This window comes from Micromys minutus, assembly GCF_963924665.1.
Source record: "Micromys minutus genome assembly, chromosome: 24".
In the NCBI taxonomy this organism is placed as follows: Eukaryota; Metazoa; Chordata; class Mammalia; order Rodentia; family Muridae; genus Micromys; species Micromys minutus.
The window spans coordinates 34,154,751-34,174,621 of record NC_137959.1 but is presented as its reverse complement, the minus strand read 5'-3'; the positions used below and the strand labels follow the sequence as shown (position 1 = coordinate 34,174,621).

Here is a 19,871-nt window from a genome sequence, read left to right as displayed (position 1 = left end):
AATATCAGGACACTTGGACCTGTTCCAGTATCTGTTGCCAAGTGAGTGAGTCTCCTTTGCAAATGAGCTCCTCCTGGCACACAAGCCTTCATATAATTAGTAAAATGCTTTTGTTAGGTTTGCTTTCAAAGTCAGAAAAGCATGGTTATTTTCAGTATATGCTAAGAGCTAGCAGGCCCCGTCCGCCCTTCACAAGGTCTCCATTTCTTTCAGCTGTATAATTAGATGAGCTTTTGTGAGTTTGCTAAACTGTTCAAGCTCTTACCATTTTTTTTTTGTACCAAGGAGCCACAGTGACTTCATGTTCACAGTGTTTTTAGAAGCCTTCTGTCCAACCCAGAAGATATACTAAATGATCACATTCCCTTCCATATGGAATCTTTTTGGCCTAGAAATTAAAAGGGAAGCTTTTTACACTTACGTGTATATGTGCACTCATGTGCACATGTGTAAATGCATCACTCTTGCAAAAAGTCAGAGGATAAGCTATGAGGGTCCGTTTTCTCTTTCCACTAAGTGGGTTCTGGGGATCAATCCCAGGCTGTCGGGTCTGGCAATAAGTATTGGCCACCACTGAACTATCTCACATACTCAGAGTTGTTTTTGGTTTTGTTTTTAAATCTAGCATTCCAAATCTCCTTTGAAATGGCCAATTGTCAGGGACTGTTGGGTGTATAGTTCCCAGCTAATGAAGCATTTTGTGCTGCTCTGAACAGTCGTACACTGTTACCCCTGTAGCCGGCCGTGCACTGCATGCTCCTGTGGCTACTTCTGTCTTGTCTCAGTTAACACTGCCTGGCTCCAGCCCACTCTGACATGTCCTTCCCTTATGTGAGTGACCCCAACTGGATAAAAGGATAGTAGTTCTGGAGTATGGACATAGTTATTGTTCTTTGAGAAATCAGGGCCTGTAGGGGTCTGGAGGCTTACCCCGTAATAACAGGTCAAGGCTCCTCCCCCATTGCTTTGAAGAATCAAGAAGTGTGGATAATGAACAAATAGTGATGGAACTACTGCTTCTTAAGATCAAATGGATCCTGGCTCCAAACTGATAGTGATAAGTTAAGATGAACAGTTCATAAATGACCTACTGCCCTTACCTGCCTGAAACCCAGGTGGCTCACATTTAGTAGGTCCCAAGACATATTGACTAATATGGCAAGTTGATCCAGTGGACACTTGGAACATTGTTTGAAATGGATTTAGATGTAGACAGATTCTGGAAAGAGTAATTACACAAAACTCACTAGTGGAAAAGTGAATGGTGACGACCTGACCACTTACTCCCAGTAACTGCAGTGTTAAGTGTATGCAGTCTGTACCTGTGTCTTCTCATTATACCCTTACTGATCTCATGAGGTTGGATAGCAGAACTCAACATTAGCCACAGGTTACCATTAAGCAAAAGAAAGATTGGCGTGCATAAGACTAAACCCACAGCAAATGATTAACTAGGGTTAATTGCCTGGGGCCATATTGAGCCAGAACATGTGGTGCCTTAGTTTTCTGAGGTCGAACTGCAGAGCCCCTTATTAGTTTCTCCTTATGCCTCCCTGTTAATAAGTGTTGCTCCCTTGCTTAGTCAAGTGACTTTGGTGACCTCTTTTTTAACTTTTGGAAATAAAATAGGACGTTGCTCCCATGACTGGTTGTCGTTTTGAAGATACCAGATGGGGCGACACTCTGTTACCTTTTGTTTCCCAGGACAGTTCTCATTCCTCCAAGCCCCTTCCTGGGACAGCTCTAGGAGCTGAAACATGTGCCCCTGCTCTCCCATGTCTGTTACTCACTCACCCCAACTAAGTATCTCTGACCTTCGGAAATGACCTTGTAGAAATAATTCAGGCCTGCTACAAACAAGGCAATTCTTATGCTGCCAAGTGTCTCTGTCTTCATACGTTAAGGTTTGCAGAGCCTGTCGTGTCTGAATTAAAATATCAACAAACCCTGTAGGAACTGTCTATGAAGAAAAAAAAAAACCCTTTGAATCGGTTCAGGCAAGAACTTTGAACCTAGTACTGGACACTCTAAAGTCCTCCATCCCCTTTTGTGGGGGGTCTTTACTAACTTCTTTACCTGCTATTTTAAAAATTAATTAATTAATTCTGGCTTCCTAGTATCTATTTTTGAGCACCTGCAGAATGTAGATGGCCCCGCAGTAGGTGCTTGTTTCCCTGTGAGGGTCTTGGATCAAGAGCTTTGGGCCATTTGTTACCCTTTTATTTCCTACAGATGCTGATTCATGTAATTGTGGGCATGATATAATTTAAAGTCTCTGCAAATTACCAATGACCCAAATATGATGTACTCTGCAACTGTAGGTTTACACTCTCCCGAGGCCCCATTTGTCACATCTTGTCATCTCCCCTAGAAATCAAGGAGATGGAAAAGTAAGAGGGAAGGATCAGACTCTGGCAACCGACCCATTAAGGCTGCTGGGAAGGTCGTCATCCAGGATGTCTCGTGCCTCCTTCCCGTTCATAAGTCCCTGGGAGAGCTGTACATGTAAGTCCAAGATCACAGGCAACACTGGGCGTGTCACTTAGGAGCTGCAGATCTTTTTAAAGTTTTGGATGATTTGGGGAAACTCGGTGTGTTAATTTTTTTTTCTTGGTGACTAACAAATTGCCACAAACTGTACATTTCTTCCCTCACTTTCTGCAGGTCAGGAACCAGCTCAGTGGGCCCTCCTTACCCAGGATCTCACCTAACTGAAAGCATGACCTTGGCCCCATGAGAATGATCTCTTCCTATGTTCTGGGTCTAGCATGCCAGTTTAAGTAGCTGCATTTAGACCCTTCTTTTATTGAACAACTGTAGGAGTGGAGGCTGGCCTGTAGGTCCCCTAAGTCCTTGAGTTGGAGGGGGGTGTAACAGAAAGTGATTTCTTTTAGATGGAAATCACAGTTAGTTTGCACATGTTTAAATCCACCACAGAAAAGCAGGTAGCTAATTTGTACTTTCCTTTATTGCCTCCTCCTGGGAGCCCACAGCCTGTAGCACCGCCTCTAATTAGCCCTTCCTCCCTGTCACATAGAGGAGGCATCTTGAGTGACAACCTGAGAGGCACTTTCTAGGCTGTGAAATCGGGAGGAATTCTTGGGAAATTCAAGTAAAAACCTTCTTAGTCTTTTTTTTGTTTGTTTGTTTGTTTTAATTTCAGATTGAATGTGAACGATACTCAGGAGACATGTCAGAAGAATGCCACTTCTGCCATGCTTGTTGGAAGGAAGGATCTTGTCCAGGTATTGTCCATCCCTGTTTGTGAGATTCTGGCCTTGACAGTTGTCAGTGATGCTGATAGGGTGTGCCCCCTACTTGAAGTTGCTTTTTTATTTTCTTTGCCAGTCTGTAGGGCTGGAGCAGCCTCCTTCTCCCCCTCTTCCCCTCTCTCCTTTCCTCCCCCTCCCTCCCTCTCTACCTCTCCCTTCCTCCATTCCCTTTCTGGAACTCACTCTATAGAGCAGGCTGGCCTCTAACTCAGATCTGCCTGCCTCTCTGCCTCTTGAGTACTGGGATTATAGGCCAGCCCCACCATTGCTACCTATGGGTAATGTTTCTAAATTAGTGTTAAGTGAGGAGATCTTTAAGTGTTTTTTTTTTTCCCTTAAACTATGTATGTTTCTATTTCAGTGCCACAGTGATTGCTGTTCCCTAAATTTGAGAATCTGTGCCTTTGCCATTTCACCTCAATTACTTTTTTAAATTTTTAAAAAATATTTCCTAAGAAGGTTTACCAGAGTGTACTTCAAGGTAGAGATGTTCAATTTTAAGATATGACTTCATGGGGCTGGAGAGATGGAAAGATGGCCGGAGCATTGGCTATTCTGATAGAAGGCCTTGACTCAATTTCCAGCACCCACATGGTGGCTCACATTTTTAACTCCAGTCCCAGGGACTCCAACTCCCTATTCTGGCCTCCTCTGACACCAGGCATGCGTATTATATACATACTGCAGGCAAAACACTCATACTTTTAAAATCGTAAATTTTTAAATAATAAAATATGACATATTTATAAAATGTCAGTTTCCTTCATCTCTGTAGGTTCCCATGTATTGTTTGTTCTCTTTTATTGAGATACAGTTTGCACATTACGAGTCTGCCCACTTAAAATGTGATATTTAGTGTTTCTAGTGTTGTCAGAGCTCTCGATAGAAACCATTCAGAGTGCTTTTATTACCCACAGAACAAACCCTTGAGTTTCAGTCGGTTCTTCTCATCAGTCCTGGGCAACTGCCAACCGCGTCCTGTCTTTATTTCTCTCTGCTCTCCAGTTGATGACTACACTGAGATTTGGAAGTGACTAGCAGGTCTCCCAGGAGCTCACTGTTTTCCCTCATAACTAAATAAATCAACACGAAGGCCTTCTCTTGATTTTCATTTGATTAAAAACATCCCTAAGCTTTCCATTCATCTAGTAATGAATATCACATCATCTCTCCTGGAAACCCTTTAAAGCAAAACTCCCTCGTGGATTTAATCTATTTCCGTCTGCCCCACCCACCAGACTGAATACTAAGAAGGCAAAATGAGCTAATAGGAACAGCGTGGAATTTACAGTGGAGGCTGAGGCCAGCTCACAGTCCTAGAGGACACCCCAGGCAAGTTATCTCAGGCCCTTGGCCTTTGAGTGGGGTTTGTAGTGTGAGAACCTGAAGAATTTCCCCCACTTGGGTGGTGAGATCAGTGAAAGCTGACCCACAGTCTCAAAGAACATTCTCTCAGTGGGGAGTTCTCTCCCTCTTTCTTATTCCCTTCTGCACTCTCTGTCCCTTCTCTCTTCTTTCTTTCCTCACCCCCAGCTTCCTTTTTCTTTTCCCTCTCCTCAGCTCCCCTCCCCCAGTGCTTTTCTGACAGAATTGGTATAGAAGGTTAGACCAGTCTCAGTGATGTGGGGAGACTCTTGTCTTCAGGCACACTTTGCTTGACCTCTGGGCCCTGACACTTTTTCTGTGTGTGATTCCCAGCAAGCCACTCAGTCTTTCTGAGCCTCAAGGTCCCTGCTATAAAATGAACAGTACAATACTTCAGACTTCATTAGATAGTAAACGAAGTAAAGTGTGTGACTTCTAGCTGTCTGGTCACTGGAAATGCCTGCTCTCCGTATTGTACATTTCCACAGCTGTTCTGTGATTGTCGTCTGTGGCTTGATGATGTTTAAAGACAGAAATGACCTGAGTGACAGTTCCTGCTCCAAGAATTTTGTTTTTCTTCCTGCCTTTGATCAAGATATGCTTCCTGGTGTGTGCCCCTCGAATTTACCAGAGAAATAAATGTGAGGGCACCTTCTGTGGAAGGCCTTTAGGAAATGTGTGTTATGGAGGGAGACACTAACAACTCAATTGTCAGCTGTGGCAGAAAACCTGTCCTGCCCCAGGCAGACATTGGCTTCCCTGGTGAAGGGTGTAAACTGCATGTCCCTCCTTGGAGCAGTGCTTGCATGTCAGTTTTTGGTATGTTGCCCTCATGCCAGTATTTTACATATCTGATGTTTGCCTTTCAGCGTTTGTATTTGCTTGCTCATCTCAAATTACAAACTTGATTCAAAGTTTGAGTCTTCTTCCTTTTGGGTTCCAGGTAGTGGGTACAATGTATTGCTTTTCCAAAACCAAACAAAACAGAAGAGGTTTTCCAAAAATAGCATTCAATTTTCTGAAGGTCTCAAGGGGAAGGGGTTGGGGCTTTTTCTGATGGGCAGTGAAGGCCTTGGGTTTAATAGACATCCCATGGACATTAGTGTGGTGATTCTAAGCCCCATAAGGTTTGAGGCCTGGGTGATCATCAGACTTCATGTCAACATAAACAAAGCCAAGCTTGTTTAGTTCTTGGCCTGTTCTTAGGCTCAAGAGGGCCCTAAAACTTTTGTAATGGAGGTGACAAGGTTCTCCACCCACTGCACAAAGAGCAGGTCTTCAGTGGGTTGTGGACTGCTCTGGTTTGCTCTCTATAAATCCAGTTCACCAGTGAAGCATCAGAAGAGGCCAAGAGTGCTGAAGAAGCTGGCCCCTTGAATTGGGATACTGTTTATTCTCTGAAGCTTGTTTAATGGAAGTTTTCCCTTATTTTGAGGTTTGCCGGGTAGTGTGGGCTGGGGTAAAACTCACTGTGTAGCCTCGCTTCCCACTCTTGGCTGTCAGCCTGCCAAGTGCTGGGGTTGCAAGCATGAGCCACCATGTTTGGCTTTTAATGAAAGTTTTAAGGCTAGTGTTTCTCAGCTTTACAGTATCCTGTCTCTGAGGACTGTTAACACATCCACTTTAACGCAGTGAGTCTGAGTGGAGCCTAGAACTCTGCCAGCCCCAGCTTTCTCCACCCTTGTGGTGAGGTTTCGGGCTGTAAGAAGAGGGTAGACAGATGGGACCCCTTTGTAAGTCATCTCTTGAGTGATTTGAATTTGAGCATCTTTCTTTGGTCTGTCTAGGTTTGGTCGCTGGCTACAGTAGCTACAGACCTTTGCCTTGGTCCGAAGTCTGACCCAGATTTGGAAACACCTTGGGCTCGACATCCGTTTGGGCGACAGCTGCTGGAGTCCCTGTAGGTTCTGAGAGCTAAGTGAGGAAACTGAGTGGAGGGGTTGTAGGTCTGTAAACACCCCACCGGGATGAGGGGAGCAGAGCCCAGAGGTGAAAAGGGAAGAAGGCCCTTTGCTTTTATCACAGAAATGGCCCTTGTGTGGAATGAACTTCTGGTGGCATGAGGCATTAAGTAACATTTGTCACTCACTAGAGTCCAGTGCTCTTTAGAGTGCCTTAGGCCTTCACTCACACCACGGGGCTCTGGAGACAGTAAGTGTGTCTTCAAGGTGCTGTGTGTTTCGGCTCATGGGAACAAGAGTAGAACTGTGTGGTGGTGTTCGCGTTCTACCAATACCAGGACCCTGTTTGATAGGTCATAAAAGTATCAGATTTATGTCCAACTTATTACTCCACAATACATTAAGTCAGACCATATAAAATAATGTTTAAGGCAGCAAGTAAACCACTCAAGTATTCATGACAGTGAGGCTCAGGGCCCGGGCAGAAAAAACCCACTGCCTCAAGTTGAGGTTTGTGTCTTTTCTGGTCGAGCAACCCTGGGGCAGCAGATTATGCTCCCCTTGCCTGGTCCTTAAGGCAGGGATTTAGAGTTTGCCGTACTCAGTTTACATAAGCCTCAGGACAGAGTCCTCTCCGTCCCTGAGCTCATATTCTACCATGGAGGTCCTGAGGATGAAGGGGAAGAAAACCTAAGGTCAACATATTCCTCATCATTCGTACTTAATCCAGGAGCCAGACATGTCGTGGTGACACAGTGGTCTCTGAGCAGCTCCAGGTAGTATAAGGTCAAATGGAGGACACATACAGAAACTTACCACAAAGATTTCTTTTCCTGGAGCTGGGGAGACGGAGAGCATGAGATTGTTGGCCCACCTCTCTCGGATGCTAGGTCAGTCTGCTTGGCTCTGCAGAAGCTGTGTTGTTTTAGAGCCCATGCCTGAATGCCAGACAAAGCTTTCAGATTCCTACCTAGACTGTTGTTATTGAAATAAATGGGACCCATCTCACAGTTGGTGAGACTGGGGATCTGTAGGAAGCCCTGTTTCTGACAAGGTCAAGGGGGAGGTGAGAAAATTCTCTAGCCTGGCCCATAGCAGGAGTTTTGTGGCTGTAAGAGTTCTTCCCCCATTCCTCCTCTTGGCTTCTTTCTCCTCCCATATTTTGCAGACTGGCTCACTATTGCCAACTCCGAGATGTGCAGACCTTGGCTATGCTCTGCAGCGTATTTGAAGCTCAGTCCCGGCCTCAGGGGTTACCGAACCCCTTCGGGCCTTTCCCTAACCGTTCTTCTAATCTTGTGGTGTCCCACAGTCGATATGTGAGTTCATGGCCTCCTGACTTCCCCTGAGGTCTGTTTCCCCCCCAAATGTAACTTTGAAACGGGACAGTGTTCTGATGCCAATGTGTCCTTCCAGCCCAGCTTCACCTCCTCGGGGTCCTGCTCCAGCATGTCAGATCCAGGGCTCAACACCGGTGGCTGGAACATAGGTTGGTGAGGGAATCACACAGCCCCCACTGGACTTTGGCTGTTCCCAAGGCTTCTTGAGGCTTGTTCACATAGAAGCTTAGTGCACCTTCTCCATGCTTTTCTCTCCATGTATGGTATCAGGGACAGGGTTGCCAGCAAGGCATGGCCATGAATGTTGAATGCGTTTGGTTTCTGGGAGGTCTTTGTGCTGCTTGGGTTTGCTTGAAAAGCTGCAGTGGGACTTTCGTCATTCACCACAGCAACCTACCCCTTATCCTTCCATGTGCCTTGTCCACACACTCCTTTCCCACACTCATCTGCTAGATCCACCACCCATTTCTTCCCATGTTTCCTTTCAGCGGAGAGAAAGAAAGCCGCCTGAAATCAGGTGGCCATAGGGTTTGCTGAATGAAGTAAATACCTGGATTAAAAAAAAAAATCAGACTGGGTGTGGTGGTGAACATTTAATCACAGTACTCTAGAGGCAGAGGCAGGCAGGTCTCTGAGTTTAAGGCCAGCCTTGTCTACAAAGCGAGGCTAGTACATCCAGGGCTCTGTTATACAGAGAGACAAAAGCAAAACAAAACATTTTTTTGAAATAATCTTAATTTTTATAATTATAAAAATAGAACACTAGCCAGGTGTAGTAATATACACCTGTAATCCCAGCTTCTTAGGAGACTGAGACAAAAGGTTACCCAGCCCAGGAATCTGATGCTAGTTTGGGAAACATAGCATGACCCTGCCTCTTAGAAGCAAAGGTAAGAGGCTAGCCTGGGCTGCACAGAAAGATCTGTGTATACATACATACATACATACACACACACACACTAATGTACACACATGCACACACCTACCCTAGAACATGCATGTATGCTTCATGTCCAGTAAAGAACACAAACTATCAGGAAAAGAAGAAAGATTTCTATCTCAGTGTCTCTCACTTAATAACATGTGTTACTATTCCAGAACATTTTCTTCTCATCTCCCTGTGTGTGTGCAGGGGGCTGGGGTAGTCATTTGGTTTATGCTATTCTGTGTTCTTTCATTTTTTATCGTGAAGGTTTTCTCAGGACATTTAGCAGGTCTCTATAGTGATTCATTGCATAGAATTCTACTGTGTCACTATGTCCTAATTTGCTTGGCTATCATGTGTACTTGATTACCAGGTTCTCTTGGTGATAAATCCCGAGACACAGAGGCAGACTAGGAAAGGGGACTGTAGAGCTCTATTCCCCAGAGTCTTGAGTTTGGCTTATTTGGCTTCCAGAGAATCCAGTGGACATACACTTGGGAATGGGAGTTGGGAGAGGCTTCCTATTTTTGATCCCCCCCCACCCCCACCATCTCTTTTCTCTTTTGCTTTTCTTTAGCAGGAAGAGAGACAGAACACATATCTTCACCTTGGGGAGAGTCTTCACCAGAAGAACTCCGCTTTGGGAGCCTGACCTACAGTGACCCCCGTGAGCGGGAGCGAGACCAGCACGACAAGAACAAAAGGTAGCTACTGCCTTCTCCTATGGCAGCTACAAAGCTCCCAGCCTCAAAATCACACTTGGGCTTCAAGAAGGTGGCGTTTAATCTTAAATGCCATTAGGTATTGAGCTCCCTTTTCTCTTAAGGAACTAACGGGACCTTTTGGGTTTATCCAGGCTCCTGGACCCTGCCAATACCCAGCAGTTTGACGACTTTAAGAAGTGCTATGGAGAGATCCTCTACCGCTGGGGTCTGAGAGAGAAGCGAGCAGAAGTGCTGAAGTTCGTGTCCTGCCCCCCTGACCCTCACAAAGGGATCGGTGAGTATGACAGTCTCTTCTTTCACTGCTGGGAAGGCCCTGATCTCTGTTTGCCTATAACCTTAGGGTTGGAAGGTTGAGCTGATTTATAGGCAGAAGATTCTAAAGCGTTTGAGTCTATTCTAAGCTTCTGCAAATAGCAGATACATAATCACTACAGGATGCACTGTCTGTCATCACAGCATGTCTTGGACATAGCGCTCAATGTGGACAGGAGACAGAGATGATTAGTCACCCACTTATTGTCAAGCCCATTGTAAGCACAGTGGAACCCATGGCAGAATAGAGGGAAAATTTAAGCAGTTAAAAACTATGGTAGCTATACTCTGGCTGGAGAGATGGCTCAGGGCTTAAGATCACTGGTTGTTCTTCTAGAAGAACTAGGTCCAGTTCCCATCACTCACATGGTGGCTCACTTTGGTCAGTAACTCTACCCAGAGGATCTGAAGCCCTCTCCATGCTCTGTGGAGACTGCACACATATGCTTAGCAAGCAAACACACAAGCACCAGAACACCCATGCACATAAAATGAAAGAGGTAGACTCAGGCGGGCAGTGGTGCCATCTGCCAACACTCGGGAGACAAGTGGATCTCTGTGAATTTGAGGCCAGCCTGGCCTACGTAGTGAGTTCCAGGACAGCCAGGGCTACCTTAGTGGGATCCTGTCTTGAAAACAAACAAACACAAAGAAGTAGGCTTAGTATCATTGCTGACAACTCAGATATGGATTGAGCAAAAGAAACAAAGCTTTAGCGATTCCCTGGGTTTCCAGCTAAAGAGCTGCGCATAACAGTGTCATAGCCATGGACAGAAACAAATGGAAGAGCACTGCCGCACAGTCAGGTGTGATCTGGTTCCCAGGAGAGATTGTATTCAGCTGGACCTGGTGACTTAGGGATTGTCACTGTACAGTTGGTATGTCAGCATGTCAGAGTGCGTGTATTATCTAGACATTGTGAGCTATGCCTTCCTTTAAGCCTAGCACTCAGAAGGAAGAGGCAGGGTGACCCCTGTGAGTTTGAGGCCACCTAGGGGATGCATAGTGAGACCTTGTCTTTAAAAAGTGTACTTATGTGGGAACCGACCGAGGGTTGAAGGGAGGAACACAGGGAGCACAGCTGAGGGGTTTTCTGGACCCTTAGAGAAACGAGCCTTCAGCATTCAAGAGGAAGGGGAGGACTCAGATGAGACTCCAGTGAGTTGGTGAGAAGCCAAACTGTGCCATGGAGGAAATGAAGCAGCGATTTCTTACAGGAAGACAATGGAAGACTTCCAGAGGGAGCGACTGACCTTGAACTGTTCCCCTCCTCTGTAGACCCTGGCAGGCCTCTGCACAGGGTTTTTTTTTGTTTTGTTTTGTTTTTTTAAGGTATTAACTGCACAGGGAGAAGTAACATTGGAATAAATTGGGAGCTGGGGAAAGGATAAGTTATTGGCAACTGACATACAGCCTGAGCAAATTAAACCCTGAGCTTTTAGTCAGAAACAGGCCATTACAGAATCCTGCCATGGCTTAGGAGTCCCTGGGAGGGACTCAAAGATGAAATTTAAAAGGTCTTGTTTGATGACCCTTAGAGGAAACACAAGTTGCCCCTCTCCGTTTGTCGAACAGCAACCAGTAAGCTTGCTCTGCAGAGAACAGAAGCACATTACAGATTGGATAGCTCCATCTACCATAATGAATGAAGAAAGATCGGGGACCCAGAGGCGACCTAGAAGCTTCCAGAAAGAGAAAACAGTTCAGATATGAAGGAAGAGAAAGTGAACAGCATCAGCTCTGACGACTAACCCTGGGAAACTCGATGTCCAGGCAGGAGACTCTCCAGAATTCTCAGGAAAAGAATTTCTAACCTAGAATTTTGAGCCCGAGTTATCAGCCATGTGCAAAGTAAACTTTGAGTGTTTCTAAGCAGGGCTAGATTCAGTCTAGCAAATGAAGGGACCAGCAAACGGATGGAGGGTGCGCACTATGACAGACCTAGAGAGAGACTAGTGCCAGTGGTACTCCAGGAGCCCTGGCTCCAAGGACAGAAGATGAAAAAATAGCCACATGTATTTCACTGTTGAGTATATTTATAGAAGACATAGACATCTGAGGGAGAGTTTGGCGATGAATTATTAATAAGTACATAGCAAACTAAGCAAATGAAAGAATGAGACAGTTACTAATTCTGGGAAAAACAAAATGTACAAGAAAGGAAACATGTCATAGACATGGCTTGAATAATGTTTGCTTAGGTAAATAATGTATGAGCCAAATGTGGTCTAGCCACAACAGAGCTGGGGAAGGCAGGGCCGGGTGGTACTGTCTGTGGTAGGGGATACTGGAGGGGAGAAGAAGTTTCCACTCTGGGAAACCAATAGACAATGCATGGATATGATACTTAAGGATTCACTTTGTGTTGGGCATGGTGGGACAAATCTTTAATCTAGCTCTTGGGATGCAGAGGCATGTAGGCCTCTGAATTCTAGACCAGATTGGAATTTCTAGGTTGCTAGGGCTACATAGAGAGAGATCTTGCTTCAGAGAGATGGAGGGAGGAAGGGAGGGAGGGAAGGAAGGAAGAAGGGAGGGAGATTGATTGATTGATTTATTGATTGATTGATTTTTACCAACCTTGACAGCACATAACACACTAAAATTGGCAGATCTATTTTATTTTAACATAAAGTTAGCATGGCCCCTACCCATGGAAGAAAAATTCATAAAGCATTTACTCTTTTATTTTTTTATGGGGTGCATTTGGGGAGTTTGGGAGTCGAGACAGTATCTCTCTACATGGCTGTGACTTTCTTGGAACTCACTATGTAGACCAGGCTGGCCTCAAACTCACAGAGATCTGCTTCCCTCTGCTTCCTAGGTGCTGGGACCAAAGGCATGTGCCACCACGCCTGGCTGCATTTCCTGTTTTCAGTCACTATATCATGGGAATACTTGCACATCAGTGATTATTGCAGCATGATTTATAATAGCTAAGTTGTAGAACCAATGTAGGTGTTCATCAGTAGAGGAGTGGTAAAGAATCTGGGGCTGGAAAGACAGCGCAACGGTTAAGAGGACTTACTGCTCTTCCAGAGGACCTGGTTCAGTCCCTAGCACCCACACAGCAGATTGCAACTGTCTGTAACTCCAAGATTCTGACATGCTCACACAGACATACATGCAGGCAAAATACCAATACAAATAAGATAAAAATAAAGGAAAAAGAAAGCGTGTGTGTACTCACTGGAATTGCGTTCAGCCATAAAGAATGAATGCTGTCATTGCAGGGGGACTGATGCACCAGGAGATTTGACAACTATCACACACTGTCTCTGACTTGTGGATTCTAGATTGTAATATACATAAAACCACGTATGTCTATGACATGATAGTAGAAATGGAATTGCCTAAGGGACAGAGGAGTGGGGTAGAGAGGAGGGGATGGGAGATATGGGGCGGAATAGACTCAAAAGTGCATTCTGTATTTGCGTGAACATGTTCTTATGAAACACAGACTCATTTCCTGAGAGTAGGGGAGCGGGCTTTATAAAGTGGTCTTTAGAGATGAGGCAGTGAATGAAAACAGCCTAATATGTAGGTAAGATCTCTAGGGAGTGGCAGGGAGTGCTGGGCTTTGATAAGATTTGTAAAACTCAGTATGCCATATGTATCTCTAGTTTCCATTTGAGAAAACAAATCAGAACAATATTTATAAGAGTTGACACTAAATAGCAAGGTTATTTTAGTAAGCTGTGCCTAGGTGTACGTGCTTGAAGAAATACAAAGGTACAAAATTCTATTTTAACATTTTTTTTTTTGATGCTTCTAAATACAAGGGAGCATACCCGGAAGAGATTAATGATAGCCGGGAACAATTTGTCTTTTGAAATTAGTTTTCAGGAAAACATGAATCACTGAGATAGGGAGATGATGAGCCATCAGTCAGCCAAAGCCTTGTTGACATCTCCTGCTCTGAAGCACCATGCAAGACTGCAGGCGACAGAAAGAAACAGACGTGTGTGCGTGTGTGTGTGTGTGTGTGTGTGTGTGTGTGTGTGTGTGTGTGTGTATTACGCAGTTCACAGCGCTTGAAATATGAGACAGATAAATGATATTAAAAAACTATTATTGCCAGGTGTGAGAATGCAGAGGAACTCAGGGCTGAGCTCAGCTGCATATTGAGTTTGACAACATGAGACCCAAACAAGAAAAAGAGAATTAATGTATATCCTAGGACCAATAAAAACAGTATCACAGGATCACAGAAAGGGAGTAGGAAAGTTCTGGAAGAGACTCCAGACAAAAACATTAACATAAGTAGTGATTGCAAACTGTACAGAGGAGCCAGTCCATGTGAATTTGGAGGAAGTAGCTGCACACCGAGGAGTACAGGGCTCAGCAAGTGCCTCAGGAGCAATACCCTCTATGTTCCCAAGACAACGGTCGTCTCCCTGTGCGGGAAAGCCCAGTTTTCTCTGTTCTGTAAGTGTCACCAGATCAACAGACAGCAAACAAAATCTAGTAATTCAGCCGATTTGGTCACACATAACTGTAATTCTAGCACTTGGCTTCTGGAGGAAAAGCAGAGTTATCCCATGCCTAGGCTCTTCTCTAGCAGTGAGCTTAAAGTCCAGCACACTTTTGATGAGGATCCTCCGCTGGCTCTGCTCCCCAGGGCAGCTGTGCAGTGGGCGGGTGCTGTGGCTACTTCATGGTTTCAGCTTGGCCAGGTGTTACTGGGAAGGGAAAAAAGAAAAGGAGTGAGGATATTTGCAAAAAAAAACAAGTCAGGAACGTACTCCAGATGCTGCAGGTTGGCAAGAGAGGAAAGTGCAGCCAGAAAGGGCAGATGGATTAACGAGGCAGGTGGACAGCAGAGGAGGGTGGACGATGGCGCCAGGTGTGGACTAGAGTGGATATGTTGCTGTGTATTGTTAATGCTAAATTCTGTACCCAAGGTCTAGGCCTACAAGTGAATCCTCATATTTACCAGCTTTTGTTGGGCAAATCTTGTTCCTTAATTTAAAGCTATTGGTTAAATAAAAATGGCTACAGCCAAATGGAGGTTTTGTTTTTATTGCTTGATTTTTTTTTAAATGCATGTGAGTACACTGTAGCTGTCTTCAGACACACCAGAAGAGGGCATCAGATCTTATTACAGATGGTTGTGAGCCACCATGTGGTTGCTGGAAATTGAACTCAGGACCTCTAGAAGGGTAGCTGGTGGTCTTAACTACAGAGCCATCTCTCCAGCCTCAGTAAATGGATTTTTGAGTTACCTGGTTGACCAGGGAGAAAGAAAAAGCATGAGGAAGAGAGAGAAAAGAGAAAAGACTGGTCTGTCAGGATCCTGAGAGGAGTAGGCATCCTTACACAGCCAGACCCAGTCTGCTTTTATTAGAACCAAACTAATGTTGCCTCTTGTCCACCCATTTCCAGAGTTTGGCGTATACTGCAGTCACTGCCGGAGTGAGGTTCGTGGTACCCAGTGTGCCATCTGCAAAGGCTTCACGTTCCAGTGTGCCATTTGCCATGTGGCTGTGCGGGGTTCATCCAACTTCTGCCTGACCTGTGGGCATGGTGGCCACACAAGCCACATGATGGAATGGTTTCGGACCCAGGAGGTATGTCCCACTGGGTGTGGCTGCCACTGCCTGCTGGAGAGCACTTTCTGAACTTAAAGGGGACAATGGCACTTCCAGAAATCCCAGAGGATTCCATAAATGCTGGAGAAGGCTCTCTGCTGCTGCTGCTGTTGCTGGAAAGTTCTAGAGCCAGGGTCATCCTCGAAGATTTAGGATGGAGAATAGTCCTGTCACAGCATCTACTGAGCCCTTGTACTCCCTTCTCTTTGGCTGCCGGAAGAAGGGAAGCAGACACACAGCTCCTGCACTGTCTGCTGAGCCCACAGTGGATGATTTCATGAGGAAAAGCCACCAGAGCCAGCATCAGCCTTCAGGATGCTGTCCTTGAACTAGGAATGGGCTCTCCAGATGCCAGCACAAAGACACACTAGCTGCACAACAGTCTCCTGAGCCAAAAACACTGGCTCTTAGTGTCATCAAGTGAGCTACGGTATCTGTGACTTTAGAAGTTGATGATGACCTTATAAAATACAATACTAAAGTGTAATATACAATAGACATTCTTTTTCTTGGTACAGGGCTTGAACTCAGTGCCTGCCCATATTGGTGGGCAGCCACACCACTGAGTTACATTCCAGCCCCTTAAGAGTTCTTAAGCTGTATATAATTTCTGTTTCTCTTCATCTGCTTTCCTTTAACTAATAAAAGTTTATACTTGTTTGAGGGGGGGAGGGAGAGAGAGAGAGAGAGGGAGAAAGGGAGAGGGAAAGAGAGAGAAAGAGAAGAGGGAGAGAGAGAGAGGGAGAGGGAGAGAATGGATAGAAAGTGACTGTCTTAGTGACTCACCTTATACTGCACTTCTGGTTGAAGGGAACTGTTTTGGACACAACTAGAATTAGTCCCATGACTCCCAAAGGAAATGCCGTTTGACGTTGATCATCCGACAGGAAACAGAATCTGACATTAAGGTTCTCTTTAGCCGCAAGAGTCTCATAATTATTTCTTCTAGCAAAAGGGAAATGAGATTGCATTTCAGCACTGATACCAAAGTCTCTCTCTGCCTCTGGACAGGCTGGCTGGGTTCCAGGGGTGCTTTTTACTTGAACTCTCTTGCAAACTCATCAAAATCACTCTTTCAGGATTTTCTGGGGTTTACCTTGTCTTTAACAGGGAAGAGAATTTTAAAAACAAAACAACCCACTATACTGAAATTCCTATCTCTTAGGAATGTAAATTCCTTGGGCCTATGATATGGCTCAGTGGCAAAAGGTGCCCGCTATAGGGTTTTGGGTCCTGTGTCTGCTCTGCCACAGGGCATGGCCAAGGCAGGTGTTAGGCCATAGAGAGGCCCTGGGACACTGCTGGTGTGTGTGTGTGTGTGTGTGTGTGTGTGTGGCGGGGGGGAGCACAGCCTGAGGTGTAGGGCAGCTGGAGCTGGTTCCTGGGTCCCTGGGCCTGCCACAGAGCCGAGAACAGAATCTGGGTCTGTGATCTGGCCCAAGACTGGGGGGGAAAGGGTCTAGCTGATTCTGTGGGGAGAGTTCTTGTCTCGGCAGGTAGCAGGCTTGGGCTTGGTGGTGGCTGTGGCTAGGAGTAGAGAGGCTTTCTACAGGAGATAGGCCTTCTCCATGGCTCCCCACAGCAAATCTCTGTGAGAAGAAGCAGTCATGGTTTTAAGGCATTTATTGTTATTGGCAGAAAGTGGATGTGTAAAACCACACCCCACTTCTCTGGGAGGGCCTGAGAGGTTAAATACCTTTTGCAAGGAAGAATGTCTGGGAAGGAAAACTTATTGGCTAAGCCCTCCGGGCCTCTATGTACCTCATTAAAATGGAGATCTGTCTTGAGCCTGTGTGACCTGTGGTCATGTCCTCTACCTATGGAGGGGCTTGGGCCATACGTGACTAATGGCCACAAATCTATGGGCAGCTGTGGCTAGTGTTGGGGACCAGGTGCCCTGGAGCAGGCAAAGCTCCTAGCATTCCTTCAGGGTCTCCAGGGCCTCTAGCCTTAGTTCAGCCAGGAACCACACTACCTTTCATGGTCCCACAGCCTACCTCTAAGCTTACTAACCTAAGTCTAATACCCAGCATGACCCACACGATAGAAGAACTGACTTCTAAAAGTTGTCCTGTGACTTCCACATGTGCGCTGTGATATGTACACACACTTACCAAAAAACTAATTTTAAAATGTTATGATTCCACATCTGGTTCCTTGGTGCTAGAATTATAGGTATTTCCAGGACATCTTGAATGTTTCATGTGTGTTCAGGGATCCTAACTTGGACCTTCATGATTGCAAAGCCAAAACTAACTGTTGCACCATCTCTCCAGTCCCCAAACTGTCATTTAAAGACAGTAAAATAATGTGGGAGAGAAATGATCATGTACTAACACAATTTTGTGTAACTTGTTTACCAGTGTGTACACACACACTTGTACTCATATTTTATGAGGACAGCTGGGCTTTGCCTGTCCCCCGTGTTATTGATTGGTCAAGAGACTCCGTGGCATAAGCTTGATCTTGAACTCTGTGCAGAGTTTGGGTACCAGCATCTCAACAGCATGTGTAGCCCGGGTGCTGGGATGAGGGAGGAAGGGCCCCAGACATCTGAGTTTATTACATTGTTTTGCATTGATGCTGTCATGATGCTGGTTCCACAGCAGGTGGGCTGATGCACACAGATACAGATCTGTTGGGTCCTCTGTGAGTTCACACCATTTACAGAGAACAGTCTCTTCCTCTATCCCACTGTGAAGCTAATGGAAACCCTGTCCCTGTTGAGAATGAGATAGTTTTCTTGTGTGGATTATTTCTATAAGAGCCATTGTCTTCCAAAACAAAAAAAAACCTTCTTAGTGACTGTGAAGTCATTGCACGTTTAAAATGTTACATAGGGGGCTGGAGAGATGGCTCAGTGATGAAGAGCACTGACTGCTCTTCCAGATGCAGTTCCCAGTAACCGTAAGCCAGTCCACAACCATTTATAACACTCATTCCAGGGGATCAGATGCCCTTCTCTGGCCTCTCTCAGCACCAGGCATGCGCATGGCCTGTAGTCATGCTGGCAAAACCCTCATCATGCATAAAATAAAAACAAGACATTATATAGCATCTCTCAATATGTCAGTTCTGTTTGCATTTCCAAGTTACCAGAACAAAAGCTTAGTATTTGGGGAAAATCTATTTCCTGTTTGGGAACATAGTGGTCTGGGTGCTGGCTCTGCTCAGCAGCCCCTCCACCTTAGCTAAGTTAAGTCCTCTTTTTATTTTTATTGTGTTTGTTTGAGGTAGGGCACCACTGTATTGCCCAGCTGACCAGGAATTTGGGACCTCTTACCTCCTGAGTGCCAGAATTCAAGGTGAACATCACCCCAGCTGGGTTTATTTGCTCTTTAAAATATTACCTATGTTCTCAACACCTTTGAATTCTCCAAGGAAAACACTAGGCACGGCCATAATAGTGCAGGCCTTTAATTCCAGCATTTGGGAGGTAGAGACAGGAGAATCTCCGAGTTTGAGGCCAGCCCACTCTACAAAGCAAGTTCCAGGACAGCCAGGGCTGTTCCACATAGAAACCTGATCTTGAGAAAGACAAACAAGAACTATTTGCCAAGGAAAGCAGTGCTCTCTGTCTAGAGTATCAAGGGTTTTCAGCCAACCAGGATGGGCCATGTGCTTGAGTACCTCAGGCTACCCAGAACACAGGGCTCAACACTTTCCTTGAGAATGCTATGTAGAATCCGTTATGCTTAATTTGTTGTTTTGGTGTTTTGTTTTTTTTTTGCTGATTCACAGTGGGCATGACAGCCCTTTGCAGTGCTTCCTTATGGGGCTAGTCGAATCGAGGGGAGAAACCTAGGTTTGTTTTTGTTTGTTTGTTTGTTTGTTTTGGTTTTTGTTTTCTTGGAGGTTTAATACAGCAGGAACTAAGGTAACAACGGCCTTTCATTTTTCTGCCAGAAAAAAAAAAAAAAAAAATGGATATGGTGTAGACACCCATGGGTGAGGACTTAGGAAAATCATCTGAATAACAATAAATTTGGAATTAGCTCCGTTAGCTGTGGAGCAGTGGTTTAGGAAGGGTTAGGGTTCTGAATCCCACACACTACGAGGTGCTCACTCTCTCTCCATTCCATCTCCAAAGCCAGCAGCAGCAAGTGTGAGACACACTCAGGATAAAGGGGATGAAACCCACATGTCTGCCTCATGCTTAGACTCTGGTGTTCTTGTAAGAACCGGAAGCAGCCTGTTCTATTGATATTCCACGCACTGGCAAGTCTGTGTTGACACATTATTCAGTTGTTTCCTTTTTAAATCCCAGAAGGCCTGGTTTTATTATCATATATTTAATGTGAAGTGGACATTGTGAGAGAGACGAGTCTAGGAGGAAATGTGGTTATGTCTCTGTACCCTGTGCTCTGGCCTCCAGGGATAAAAGGAATGACTGAGAGTTGAAGGTATGGTACATTGCAGGATATTTGAACACACTGTGCG

The 19,871-nt window shown here is 45.3% G+C and overlaps 1 protein-coding gene across 3 annotated transcripts in view; it reads left to right on the top strand.

Annotated features, from left to right (window-relative positions):
- WDR59 (WD repeat domain 59) overlaps window positions 1-15,932 on the top strand; it is a 66,418-nt gene extending 50,486 nt beyond the window's left edge. For 2 of the 3 annotated variants that reach the window (XM_080937173.1, XM_080937171.1), the window contains exons 19-26: window positions 2,372-2,505; window positions 3,164-3,245; window positions 6,425-6,537; window positions 7,707-7,857; window positions 7,955-8,027; window positions 9,381-9,507; window positions 9,660-9,802; window positions 15,226-15,932. In XM_080937173.1, coding sequence (XP_080793299.1) covers window positions 2,372-2,505; window positions 3,164-3,245; window positions 6,425-6,537; window positions 7,707-7,857; window positions 7,955-8,027; window positions 9,381-9,507; window positions 9,660-9,802; window positions 15,226-15,461 — 1,059 coding nt within the window. In that variant the 3' untranslated portion in view covers window positions 15,462-15,932. The remainder of the gene's footprint in view (window positions 1-2,371; window positions 2,506-3,163; window positions 3,246-6,424; window positions 6,538-7,706; window positions 7,858-7,954; window positions 8,028-9,380; window positions 9,508-9,659; window positions 9,803-15,225) is intronic. The other variant, XM_080937172.1, reaches the window with a different exon arrangement.
- The last annotated feature ends 3,939 nt before the right edge of the window (window positions 15,933-19,871 follow it).